The following is a 14342-nucleotide window of genomic DNA, read 5'->3' as shown; positions in this document are numbered from 1 at the left end:
TTGTGAGTCATCTTCCTTTTTCTAGCGTGACTATATACAGGATGTATCAAAAGTCTCGACATATTTTTCTTCACTTTTTACAAAAATTCAATTAGAACCAAATCTTTCTTAATAATTTCTTAATTTTTAATGTAAAATTTAATAACAAAAAAATTAAAAAAATGAAGGCTCCAAAAATAAAAACCATTTGACATTAAACAATAATTTTATTATTCCTTCGCATCGAGCACTAAGTACGTTTAAATTTTCATTATTTTCATGAAAGACTTGCCGATCACGATATTCTTGCTAAACGAAACATTTACTCCAAATCACCAAGAAGGAATCTTTGAAGTAAGAATGCCAATAGCTTTTGAGCACCCTGTATATGCATATTGACATCAGTCGTGCGTCCGGTGTATCGTGTCACATACGACTGACATGGCACATGTGTGACAACGCTTCAAATTCGAATGAAGCAAGAATCGAGCGAGATAAACCATGATTTACGCGGTCAAATGCAAGAGATGTGTAAAATCGTAGAGGAGCCTCCTTTCGTCGTCTCAGTTCGTTGCAACGCCTCGTGATCCGATCAGAGATAAGTAAACCGGAAAAACTGAGAGGAAGATATTTCATGTAGCAAATCGGTACAATATAGTACGCCGGTACATAAAAGCGAAGGTAACGCGTTCAGGTATCGCGACTTACTCGTTTCGTACGACATTCCGTCGGTGAACCCTGTGCCTCTGCACGCCCAATGATATCTAAACTAGACCGAGCGAGAGAATCTGGTGTTTGACGTGAGGATGCAATGACCACGACAGCCTACGTGTGATAGCTCCGCGACAGCACCCACCTTCCGCACACAAAACACACACACACACGCACACACATATACACACGCACACTTACGTACGAAATACTTGTTCCACCCTTCGCCTTATTTGGTTGAAACATGAACAAAGATACTGCTAGACGCGCCTAGCCGAAGCGTGTAAGAGAGTCGGCAGAAAACACGGTGGTGGCATCTGCTGGGAATTTTTGTTGAAACCAAGTTGCGGCTAAAATGTTGAGAAAATCACAATGCAATAACGGCCTTAAGCTTTTTTGGATTAAAGAAAGAAAAAACGTAAAAACAGGAAAATTTAAAAGAAGATACACACGAGGCTTATTTGTTTTATTTTTTTACACATGTTTTCTCTTTCGGTTCTTTTTCTGAAGTGTTTAAATATATACTTATTTATTTAATATATACTTTATTATATTTTAACTCTACAGGCGCATAATTAATATTATTTTAATATTTTAAGCATATTCTTAGAATATTAAATTAAATTATAGAAAATATAATATAAGACAAAGAAAATGTAATATAAGAAGAAACGAATTTAGACAAGAGAATTTAGTAATTTTGATCTGTATATTATTTTAGCTATATTTTTTTATATACTTTTAATCTATTTGTTTTAATTATACTTTTAACCAAGATTGAAAGTCTTATATATAAACAGTTAAAATTATTTTCAAAAAATCTATATATATGATAGATTTTCATCAGGCCTTTGTAGATTTATTGTACACTATATATATATATATATTGAACCGTCTCCTAAAAATTTGGTATAGATATGTTCATTTTATGTTATTAGCGTATTAAACGAGACGCTATACAAGAAACTATACACATAATCTTTATAATATACTTTATAATGTACTTTATTGAATACATCTTTTATATTGTATTATTATTACTTTTTTGTGTGTCATACAGAACATGTTGAACGAATGGATAAATTAAAATTGTTTTAGTGTGTAAATTAATCGTAATATATATCTATTAATATCTATTATAATATATTGGTTTGATATATGTATATCAATTATAAGTTTTCATACGATTTTCAAAGTAAAAAGATAATATGAAACGCAACACCTCTCTATAATCATCTTTCTAGTCATTTCACTTATTCTAGTACATATTTGATATAACTATCTTTTTTATATAATATATTTACTATTTAAAATATTATCACCACAAGATCTAAAATAATATTACGTTAAATCTATTCGCAGTGTTTTCGTATACATATATAGTCTTAATAATTTATTCATTCTTACATATGCAGTAGTATAATGACATGCACATCATGCACACATTTGCTATAATATATGTGTAGAATTTGTAGTCTAAATTAATAAAAGGAATTGTGGAAAAGCTAAGATAATGGACATTTAACTATCTGATTTATTAATCTAAAATATTCATCTAAAAATATAAAAAATGAAAGCGGGTTGATCACTTCAATTTTTGGATAAGCTGCTGATTTAAATAGATAACTCATTAATGCATTAAAATAATATACCAAAATGACAATTATAAAACAGCAAAATGTTTGAGCTTATAGCAGCAGCACATTAAAAAATAATCATTGTTGCATAAAATTTTATCATCTTTGAACAATTAGGTACAAACAATTTTTCTCTTATATTAAATTTCTTGTAATAAGAGTGTTTCGCGCGTATGACGTGTATATGCATATGTGGATATTTATACATATATTATATCGTGTTAATTTTACTTTATCACATTATAATCTCATTAATCTCGCCTTCCGAATATATATTACATGTTCTATATTTTATCACACTTTAGTTCTATCTTATTGACATGTACTTAAAATTAATAGTGGCAAATGTCTCAAGTATTTACAAAACGAAAATGAATACGTATAGATATAATAATCAATAGTAATCGTCACGTAAAAATATATACGTAATGTAGATTTTTTAAACATGCTGTTACTTGTTCATGCAAACAACGATTTGCGTGAAAATTTAATAGATGTAATTCATTGAGTATTACAATTGTCTAAATACAAATATATATTGCAATTAGTTGTAGAAATTTTCAAATTTGCAATAAATTTTAGCAAACTGGTTGTTAACGTGAAAATGAATGATGTTTGTAATATTCAACGATTATTGATAATAATGAGACAACATATGCAAAATACAATATTTTTCAGCGAGGTACATTAGTTCCTTTATGCGACTAATGGCGCATATATATCGAAGAGAAATAATACGTAACATATATTAAATTTATGAAAACAAAATATAGGGGAATTGATAAATTGCTTTTGTTGAAGAATAAAAATTAATTTAAATAATACGCTCTTGTGATGTTTTAACAGTTTCAAGGAGATTTAAATTGCTCATCACAACCTAAGATAATTAATATATGATTTCATCGATATTTTTTGCCGAAGTTTTCTGTATGAGCCATGACAATCACATTGAGTATTAAATAAATACTACATATAATAAATGAATGAAATTAAATAAATGGAACTCGAATGATATTCATGGTCGGATTATGCGAGTATTATTGAGACTGCGTATACGAATATATACATGTATTCCTGTCGGCGTTTGTATATTAAGAGAGAATCTAATTACCGACCAATCGTCAAGTTTCCAATTTATGCAATTCGAAAGAATTTATGAGCCATGAATTCTTCCAAATCACGCGGTTTAGATCGTGAACTCTTATCTCATACGAAGCTCCTCAGTCACATTCCACGCTCTGTATCTCTCATTCCAATAAGTAATATTTAATAGGTAACAGTGCGGAGATTTCGAAAAACAGCGTACGACGATTCTTCTTTCGTACTTATCGCAATGACGATATCAGATAAATTAGAATGCGCAATGAATTAGCAATTACAGCTGATTATTATTACATCGTCTACGACGCGATTGCAACTGGTACCGCTTGTATCTTCAACTTTCCCTGTGTTTTCCATATCTGTGATAACAAATGTGACTGCTGTCATCTGTCTTTCCGCAGGATCTTGATGGCGATTTATTTTTCGAAAAATCTCATCATCCACGAAGCGATGAAGTATCCGCGGGAAGTATCTCGTATCATATAGGAGAGACACGAGACATCTTCTCAGTAGTAATGCACTCCGCGTTTGTTCAATGTATCCTGAAACATCGTTCTTTCATAGGACAACGGATGGCGAAGACGCAACGCTTGCGATCGCCGATAGTTCTTGTCATCGGCGATGAAGGACATCCTCCTCTTTAGCATCGACGGCTCGATCGTCCGTTTCCCGTAGAACTTGCTACCACTCTTAGCTTCGATCTCTTCGATGGACGGCAGACGGGAATATCTGAGCTCGTCCGCATCCTCGTCCTTCGGCAACGGGCGCTTCTGGTCTTCCGGAACCGGTCGGCCGTCCGGATAGACCCGTATCACCATCGGTCCTGACAGATACTGCCTGTTGGACTCCGATGACTGGATGTAATCTCCGCTCGCCACGGTCTCCTCACCGAGGCCGTTCGTCTCACTACCGCTGTTCGCTGCAAGAAGAGAAAGAAAGAGATGGAATTAAACAAAATGCGTCGACGTGACTTCGAAATTGACGTTGGTTTATAGTCGCCGAGGATTAAGTAACAGGTTCATTATACAGGCGCAATAGATATCGGGAAGTACGTGTGCCTTCCAAGCGAAATCCTTGTCCGTACTTCATTAAGATTCACTCGTTAAAGCTGTGCGAGCGGATCACAAATTTCTTAGTCAACGATGACTCTCTTTACGCAGAAATTAAATTATACCATAAAATTCATAATGTCAAATTATACTCAATTTGACTTTTTAAAGTCATTTCTATATAAGTCGTTATTGCTCCTACTTAATATGTTATTAATTTAATTAAAACAAAGAATGTAAACAATTTAACTCAAGAAATGTGTTAAATTTCATTTATAATAGTTTATTATTTGCTAAGTGTGTACGTTAATATGGACGTTGCTTACTTTGAAACCACAGAAATGAATTGATTTACATTTTAACACACAGAAGTTAAAAATACAAATTAGGTACTTTCCATTGGTGACACAAATCGACACAAGTGTCCTTCTATCTTTATTGCTCACTGGATGTCACCAAATGGGAAGTACTCATTGTTATTTAAATCAATTGCGTTACCATTGTTTCTTTGATATTTAACAGTATGTGTGCGTAGAGTGTAAGAATCGCATTTGTATGCCTAGGATCAATTGCACTAACTTTGACAATTATAGAACTAGATTCTTAATTCATTGTCAAATTCTTGATATTTCGTGAGATAAAACTTGCATACGTATTAAATTAATTATTATTATAGTATTACGATCTTTAACACATCGCATATAATTATATATGTATAATATTATTAGTTGTCTCTTGTTACGACTATAATAATAATTATTATCGATTTCCGGGTACAGACTTTCTTAGATCTTATCTTCGCTATTTTAGCCGTGGGCGCTTTTATTTTGGTATGATAGAAAAAGAGCAGTATCGCGTGTTCCAATCCATGAAAGGAAAACAAGATAGGTACGTTTGTAATTCTTCGCGGGCGAAGATCATTTTGGATCAACGGCCCCTATTTTATCGTCCCTCACACGTAGTTGTTTCTAGAGGCCTGTACGGCCTTCGCATTATGATAATTTAAAATCCAATATCTGTACGTCAGTTCGTGCTCTCTTCGCTTCCGACAGCTAGTTGAATGTCGTCAATTTGTAGGCTACAAGGACTCCGCGAGGTAAACGTGCAGGAATTTGCCCTCGCAATGGATGAGTGCCGTGTGTACATATTTGCGTGTGTATCTTCGGCCACAGCGAAAGAAGAGCTGTACAGTTATAAATTTCTCTACCATGAAATGTACAAGATAATTGCCATTGATTTCATGAAAAAAACTAATGATGTATAACGGTAAGAACATTATATTTTTTGCTTCCCGTTAAATGGGATCGATGGGTAGTGTACTAGAGAAGTCCCTTTTCTATTTCGCTAGATTTCTAACACGATAATTGATCGGTAAACGCCTGAAATCACGGGCGTGCAACGCTTGCGGCTTTCATCGCGTGTCGATGCATCATTAGCGTACGCATGTATATATGGGCCAACAGAGAAAATGTGAAAGCCATCGTAGTGCGCCCCCGCGCTGGGACTCTCATCGTAGACATTGAGAAAAGTGACCTCCTTTCGCGATCTGTCCACTAACTATCAAAAGCTCGTTACATGTGAAGATTGTCAGACTGCCCAATAGATAGATTGTCCAATGATGAATTAATAAAATTCTCCAAAGATACTTCTCAAACGTCTATTTTCTTACATGTAGATTAGATTATGTTCACCAGATACTTAATATTATTATATTAAAAAAACAATGTAAAATTGTAATTTTTATATCAAAGGGTTGCAATCAAAAACTATTTAATTAGATTCATTCTTATCGGACCTATTTCTCATCATATTATATTGTTAAACTGTTTTACATTTAAATTTAAATTAAAAAAGGATACCTTTAAGAGCCTATACTAGTTATTCGTGCGCTAAAATTTAATAAATCCAAGTACAAACGTTTCAATCAAAAAATTTTAACGTACGAATAACTATTATACCTTCTTAAAAGCATCCTTTTTTTAAATTTATATTTTTTTAGAACCACCATTACTGTTATTTAAATTTAAAAATTATCTTTTCTTAAATTATTTTTATCGAAAAAATTTAAATGTGACGAACAATGAGCACTCGTGATTTGATCTAATTGATTTGTAGTTGAACGACGAATGTAATACGACTTCAATAATATTAGAGAATCAGTTCGGATTGGTGCAATGGGCCGTATGATCCTTTCCTTTTTTTTTTCAAAAAGAAGGGAGAAAGTGCGTGGTCTATGACAATCAGCAAGGATTTGCTGTTTATCGGGCGTAATATATATCGTTAAGGGAGAAAAAAAAGACTTTCTAGGAGCACAAGCGCGAACACGAGTGGGATCGAAACCGCGATTTAAACTTTCTCGAGGTACGACGTGTTTCCGTCTGCAAAACCACGATTGCAGAGAGATCCCGAAACAAGGAAGAAGCAAATTTGCGAAATGTGTTTTCGAATAAGCTAACGCAGAGTGCATTTCCTTTTATCACATTATCTTATTACAATGGCATGTACACGCAACTAAAGCTTTGCAATTTTGTATAAGATAAGCGATTAAAAAAAAATATTGCACTAAGTGGTAATTTTTATTAAATTTTATTGAAATTTTATATGTTTCCTCTAGATTATGAAAAGATTGTTTTTATTTATATAGAATTGAAGTTTTGAATATAGACATTAGATAAAGTAATAAATATGTGTGCAGATATATAACTAATTCTTTTTTTCATTTTCAACAAAATGCTAAATAAATTGTAAAGCAAGATTTTGATTTTAATATCCTAAATTTACTTACTCACTCTACTCCTAAAACTTCATTGATTTTCTTCTTCTATAAATATCCTTTTTATTTCTCATTTTTATATCACACAATATAATCTATTTTGATCTCTATAGTAAAGACTATAGTAACTAATAATATTTTATATATAGTTTCATATTTAAACTCTATTTCATTGATTATTGTCGATAATAAAAGAGCGATTATTTCGATAATTTCTGGTACACTCACCTAAGTCGGCTACGGTCGTGAAGTAAGACTCCTCGGTTTCGTGGCTGATTCTTGATGCGAATCTGTTGCTTCCCACCATGGCGTGCCAAACTAAAAACAGAACATTACAGTAGCTTGAGTACGAGGTCGCTAAAGTGTCAAGGCCGGCGTCCTTCCGAAGTTTATTTGTATATTTACTCGATCGAATAAACATGAAATCTCTTCCACGATATACAATACATAAAAATACGAAACCTCTTCTCAATATTACAGGAATGTTTCCTTACTCATTTCTTTCGCGCCACGTTGATAGGGGTCCAACCTGTCGAGGACATTGTCGTCCATGCTGGCGAGGCTCCGTATGCCGGTTACGAGCAGGTTCTTATTGCAGTCCGGCCTCGAGGAATCAGCGCAAAACCGTGCCACTTGTTTGCTGAATAGTCCGTACAGGTGACTCATCTAAAACCAGAAAGGAGCAAGTCTATTTAGAGTATGCGATGGCCATTGATTCCATACGTTTGCGAAGAGCAAATGCGCGACATGCGCGATTAACTTCGTGAGAGGAATGAAGTGAAAGAATGAAAACACGCGGAACTTTCTCGATAGTTTATCTTTGACAGTACAACACTTTATGTTCTATCTTTAATGTCAGAGTCTATAAGGTGAACCGTATCGCGCGCGCCGCATTCTGACCGCGTCCAGTGAAACTCGACAATGTGTAACGTTGGCGACGGAACCGACAGTTAAAACCGACAAATATGTATGCACAATACGACGTCCCGTACATCACGTATCGAATTGCGCGATACCGTCGCCTTTTCGCCGGTACGAATCGCATCAGTCGCGAGAAACGGTCACCGTTCTTGCGCCCGGCGATGACGATAACGAGAATGATGTCCACACAGTAGAGTCCTTCTGCGGTTCGGTCCGATGACGCGCACATCCGATCTTAGAATTTCTAATGAAATAAATCTTCTGTAACGACGTTCTCATATCCCGCGGCCGTCTTTTTACGATTCTATTGGTCTATGATTCTCGCGTCGCGCGCGCATTTCGTCACACTTCTTGGCGAGTCTATGTTTCTTGTGGACTTTACAAATTAAACAATCCAATCCATCTGCGAGATTACTCATGACATACATTTGTGACTAAAAAGAATTTAAAAACGCGCTAAGAAAAAAATGTACTAAATTTTATTACATATTTGTTTTCACTGGCACTAATTAAACATTTATTTACAGTAAATAAATATTTACTCATAAAAAATGACAGTTAAATCGAGTTAATGGTTTGTACTATCAAATAAATATATCTTCATATTTATAGTAAACGTTTTTTGTTAGTGCTATATAATGTGTTTTTTGTTTTGTGCTATTTAAATAAATATTTATTAAAATTTAGTATATTTTTTCAGTATGCTTTTAAAAAGATTTAAAACGTTTATAAAATGTTAGATTTTTAAGACATCATATGTTTCGAAAACTTTTTAAATTTTTTAAATATGTCTTAGGTATTCAGTCGTATAGTTCTTATATTTAACATCATTTTAAGTATCGTCTTAAGATATCATGAATTGACTATAGACTAGTATTTGTAGTTGGTTCTTATATTTAAAATCGTTTTAAGTACTGTCTTAAGATATTATGAATCAGAGAACTTGTATTAAGACATTTATTAAGACGGTCCCAAAATAAGAATGTACTATGAATACCGGCTACAGAGTCGTATTAATATATCTTAAGACATTTATACTTATGACAATCTTGACATAAGAATGACTTATAAATACTAAAAAGTCCCTTTATAATTAGTTATGAAATATTTTCATAGCTTTATAATTAATTATAAATGTGATTACGTTTACTTTCTATATATAATTATTAAATATTTAAAAAAATAAACTAAAAGCCACAGAGAAAAGAACGAGGCAGCGTCCTTTATTTCGTCTTTTCTGCAATGCAATTGCTGTTGTACATTAATGTATCTTAGGTATGTGGTCAGTGATAAATTATTGTCCCGTTTCCGCTGCGATTCCGGAAACTAAGAGAAAGCGGAGATGAGCGGGATTCTAGTTATACGCGAATTAGCGCGGAAAGACAATGACTGTATATGCTGTTACGCTAGAGATACGCTCTTACATTTGCAAAACAGCAATATTTGTATTTTACGTCTATCAAATAATTAAGTTAATTATAGAAAAACATACATGTATAATTGAATCACATATTATTTTTAAAAACTGCTTAAAATTTAAATATTTAAAGTCTGAATAATTGAAAAGAAAAAGAGAAAGAATTACTTCATCTTGGAAGTCTCAACAAATGTTCCTGATATACATAACTATTTGAAATTTGAAAATGTGACTTAAAATACACGAAAAAAAATATATATTTTAATTACAAAGCATTTTTTTAATTACTCAAAATTTTCAAATACTTGCAAATAATTCAAGTTATTTCAGTGTTTTAAATAAATAGATATTTATTGTCAGCACAATTGTTTAAAAATATTACATTAAACTTTCTTTATTTATGGTGCAACATGCTTTTACTCATCTCCGAAATTGATTTTTAATCCGTACATTGACCCGAGCTCCTTCGAGAAACTGATCTTAGATACGCTGCACTGCTCTTGAACTTCAACTCAGCACTTACTCGTGCGATCGCTTTTACTTGCTTCAGGAGTATTACATGCACACATTTAATCCGGTATATACAGCCGCGAAATACCGTGTGCATAGCCTTGGCCAAGAGTACGAAGCACTTTCAATGACTGACGGTAATTCAACCTTAGTCGGCGTTCGCCAATTAAGGTTCTACACTGCATTCTATTTTTAACTTTAAAGCATGCAATTTGTGATAAATATCGCTGAATAAAAATAAATCGAAAGAAATTAAAAAATTGACGTTTTCTTTATATTAATTTAATTAAAAGATTATCTATATTTTCTAATTTGATAGTCCAATAAACATTAAAAATAAATATCAATTATAAATATTAATTTCTGGTATGCATATTTTAACTAATTTATGACCTCCTATACATTCATTGTGAGATGAGAACTCATGTAATTATCGTGTCATGGTGACGATTAACAGTCAGTGTAATTATTTTCCCGGTAGTAGATCGTCATAATCGTGATAATCTTTAGATTTTTACAATTGTTCGTCACCAGTTAACGCTGCACTAAAGACATTCTATGGGAAACAGGGCTTTGAGATAAAGAATACGATCCGAGTGTAAAATCGCAAGCATCCGGCTATTGATTGATAACATCGTAGTTCGAGATTAAAACGATTTCCACAACTCCACAATATCGAGCGTGTCATTCGTACAAAACTATTCGCATTATTAAAAGATTTATGATAGTAAGAAACAAGTGTTAGATTGCTGTAATGATTCGGTGTTTGTCAAAGATTAAAATAAATTACACGATTTCAAAATAATTCTCTCTCTTTCCTCTTTTATCAATTAAAATAATATATTCCTAATGATAAGACTTCTTGAAGAAATAAATCAAAATAAATAAAAAATGTAAGCTAATAATAAACTAACATTGGATGTGTAAAACTTGTGCGTATTTTTAACAATAATTGATAATTACAAACGTTTCGACTACAATTTTGATCTTCAACAAAACGATAATAGATTTAAATATTAAGAATTACACTAAATTTTTATTTTAAACTAGACGTTTTTGTAGAACTAGAGTCGCGAGTATAAAGCTAGAAGTAATCGTCCGTGGATAAATCTTCAATTGTCTATTGTATTTGGCACAATATATTTTCCGATAGTTGGATATGAAAATGAAAATATTAAATCTCAGTATAATCTCAGTTCCATTTACAAGCTACTCAAAAAAACTTATTTATTATATGATTATTCTTATAATGACTTATTCGTTATCATTATAATCTGAGGTCATATAAAATCAGAACGCATGCATATCTGGTAATGTTTATTTCGAGGATTTTATTAAAAAGCGTCAGAACAAATGAGTGTATTTATAATTAGAATCTTAAATAATTACAGGATAAAGGAATCCTTGCTTAACAAGGAACTCGAGACATAACGGAACCAGCAGTGTGTTACGTGTCTTTCTCTTTTAATTAAATTATTTCAATTAAAGTAATTTACTCTTTTTAAAAAATTGTCTTGGAAATTTAAGAATTATTCTCTCTTTGAAAATCTTAAATCATCAATTTTATTTAAAATATATATCACACATCTAATAAATAAAACAATATTATAATATTTATTTTTGAAAAATAAAACAATCAAAATTAAAAAATTTTAAAATAAGATATCAGCTGCTCATCATTAATTGTAAAAATTGTGAACATTGTCATTCACATTGTTATTTAAAACATAAGGGGGATTTATAATATAAGAAAAATGGGGATAGAAATCAACCTCTAAAGAAAGTTAAATATATCATTCCAATATATTGTTTCGTAAAATTTTGGCACATCGGAAATTTAGATTGTTTAGAACAATCGAGAGTACGATTGTCGAATCGAGAGTCGAATACATTATGCTTGTATTAAGATAAATTTAGAAAAATCAATCTTGATTATTCCTTGCGTAAGAGCTAAGTAATAAGTACAGAGTAATATAAAATCAGTTTAATCAATTATCTTTTTAAATCCTAATCGAATTATTATAATAGAAGAAATTGTGTATATGTTATGTATTTCAAATTATTATAAATAAGATTTTCAACGAATATATGAAATTCTAAGATGTTTATCGAACTCATGTTAAATTTATAAATAGATATCCTAGTTTATTGACACATCACTGAGAAATTCGTGCAAGTACAATACAAAAATGCAATCGCAGCAACCGAATACGCCCAACACGTGATTCAGATGCAACGCACTTGCATTGGGTACACTCGATTGTTCGGTGAAAGTCCACTGAATAGTTGATATCACGAAGAGATATTTGCAACATCTCTCATTCGCGATTTCATGGGAAACTATAAGTGAAAGAAGTTTAGCGGCTACAATTTTGAAAATAAAAAAACTTGGATGGACGGAAATTAAGTTATGACGAAAAATAAATATTTTTATGCTTTTTTTTTTTTAAATAATTTGCAAAGAAGAGAGAGAACGTCGTTAAGAGTATCTTCTTCGCTATATTAATACAAATGAGAACGCAATGTATTCTGACGGGAACAGCGGTAAGTAATATCTTTCTCTTTTGTGTAAAATTTTATTCCAAAGGAAATAAAATGCGCAAAAGTCTTTTTTTACATATATAAGTATAAGTGTTTTCTTTCTTGTATCTTTCATATTTTTATGTATCTATGTACTTTTTATATTTCTGCATTCACAGAATCACTGTAAATAATCAATAAATTCGTGAAATAGTCTGTGTTCACTTATTATACGAATATACTTTTACTTATTACACGAATTATATTAAATTCGTGTAAATTATTTTTCATATTTGTTAAATAAAGATAGAAACAAATTGTACAATTTCGAAGCAACATTCATCAGTTAAAATAGTTAGTATCGTCATTGTATTCTAATAAAATTTTCTTGCTTGAGAAGTTTTTCGAACTCTTACTTGAAAGTAAGTCAAATATTAAAAAAAAAAATCAGATATATAACTTCATTAAAAAAAATTTTTTAAATCAGATAACTTTAACAAAATTAGACTTCACTTAAAGTAATGCTTTAAAATGCTTTACTCAAAGCAGTGCTTTGAAATGTTCAGTAGCTCTTCACTTAAAGCAGAATTTTAATTTAAAAAAAAAACCAATAAATCCTTTACGCCAAACTAATAGTATCAGCATGTAATTAGCAGAACCGCGACAGAGGGATGATCCGTACTCACTTTCTCATCTCTCGAAAGAAATTCCCACATCGGTATCGCTGAGCCGGTGACTCGCATCATCACGCAGCATCCAAGTAGGATGCAGGTAGCAATCTTCGCGATGGAAATCCCGCTGATCATCATTATGCTTGTTCTCCTTTTCCGCTTTCCGTCCGTTCTCGATGTCGCGACACTCGCTTCACGCCGGCAGGTGCGATCACACGTGCAGTCACAGGTGCAATTGCCGCCGTCACGATAAACAATCAATAACCAAGCTCAATCTCGTTCTCGTCACAGGATCGTGCTGCGATCGATCGTCTCGTGTATACTGAGTCTCAATCTCGTTTGCCGCTTCGTTTTATGTTGCCTCGCACATCCAGTGGCGACCACGCGTCTCTGAGCGCCCCCCACTTTGTCCATCTATCCGGATTTCGTACATACGTCAGTACGAGGAGCGGAGTCCACGGGATCCGGAACGTATTTACGCGCTCTAGGAAATCACGCTGACGCGACGCAAATATGCGGGAGTGCGAAAAAAAAAAAAGAAGACATTCCTTAATTTCATTCGACCCGCCACGCCGAAATTCCTGCGCAAGACAAGCACACTAAATTGAAGAAAGCTTGAGATTCTCTTTCGCGATGTAGGCTGATGGGATAAGATGGAGATTTATTGGTGTCGTAAATTGTCTATTAGACACACTGCTTCGCACGATTTAACGATTCGTAGATACATTTTTTCTAGCATTGAAAAAAAAAAAATTCGACGGAATACACAATTAATTTTTCATTGCAAGATCATTTCAAGATTTTTACACGCTCAGAAATTAGAATAACGTCGAAAGATGTCTGTAAAGAATTGGTACAGCGTACGTAGTACTACTTAAAAGTTTACAAGCGTTTATCAAGTCGAAGATCTCAAATGACATCCTGACTGGTTTTCAATCGAGAAGTCAAAGTCCTTTTAGAAGTGAGAAAAAATATATGGCGTGAGAAGAGAGAAATATGTATTAAAAAAAAAGTAACGTTAATTTAGAAGAAAATATATTGTACTAATATTTA

At 32.6% G+C, this 14342-nt stretch overlaps 2 protein-coding genes across 2 annotated transcripts in view; both read right to left on the bottom strand.

Annotated features, from left to right (window-relative positions):
- The window catches only part of LOC108750983 (actin-interacting protein 1), a 5254-nt gene extending 4388 nt beyond the window's left edge, over window positions 1-866 (bottom strand). The window contains exon 1 of the mRNA XM_018490889.1: window positions 688-866. Within this exon, the coding sequence (XP_018346391.1) occupies window positions 688-703 (16 nt within the window). The 5' untranslated portion in view covers window positions 704-866. The remainder of the gene's footprint in view (window positions 1-687) is intronic.
- A 2050-nt stretch (window positions 867-2916) lies between these two features.
- LOC108750999 (rhythmically expressed gene 5 protein) lies at window positions 2917-13622 on the bottom strand. The gene is made up of 4 exons (XM_018490919.1): window positions 13305-13622; window positions 7745-7916; window positions 7479-7568; window positions 2917-4347 (listed from the first exon to the last, which is right to left on the bottom strand). Exons 1-4 carry the CDS (start codon window positions 13425-13427, stop codon window positions 3935-3937), a joined length of 798 nt encoding a protein of 265 aa, XP_018346421.1. The 5' UTR covers window positions 13428-13622; the 3' UTR covers window positions 2917-3934.
- Between the last annotated feature and the right edge of the window lie 720 nt (window positions 13623-14342).

Source organism: Trachymyrmex septentrionalis, unplaced genomic scaffold, assembly GCF_001594115.1.
Source record: "Trachymyrmex septentrionalis isolate Tsep2-gDNA-1 unplaced genomic scaffold, Tsep1.0 scaffold40, whole genome shotgun sequence".
In the NCBI taxonomy this organism is placed as follows: Eukaryota; Metazoa; Arthropoda; class Insecta; order Hymenoptera; family Formicidae; genus Trachymyrmex; species Trachymyrmex septentrionalis.
Note: the sequence above shows the minus strand (reverse complement) of the source record. Positions and strands in the feature narration are given on the sequence as shown.

Coding starts and splice junctions, on each gene's coding strand:
- LOC108750999 (XM_018490919.1), bottom strand. CDS start 13,427: ATGATGATCAGCGGGATTTCCATCGCGAAGATTGCTACCTGCATCCTA. Junction 7,917..13,304: donor TTCTTTCGAGAGATGAGAAA/GTGAGTACGGAT, acceptor TTCTGGTTTTAG/ATGAGTCACCTGTACGGACT. Junction 7,569..7,744: donor ACGTGGCGCGAAAGAAATGA/GTAAGGAAACAT, acceptor TTCTGTTTTTAG/TTTGGCACGCCATGGTGGGA.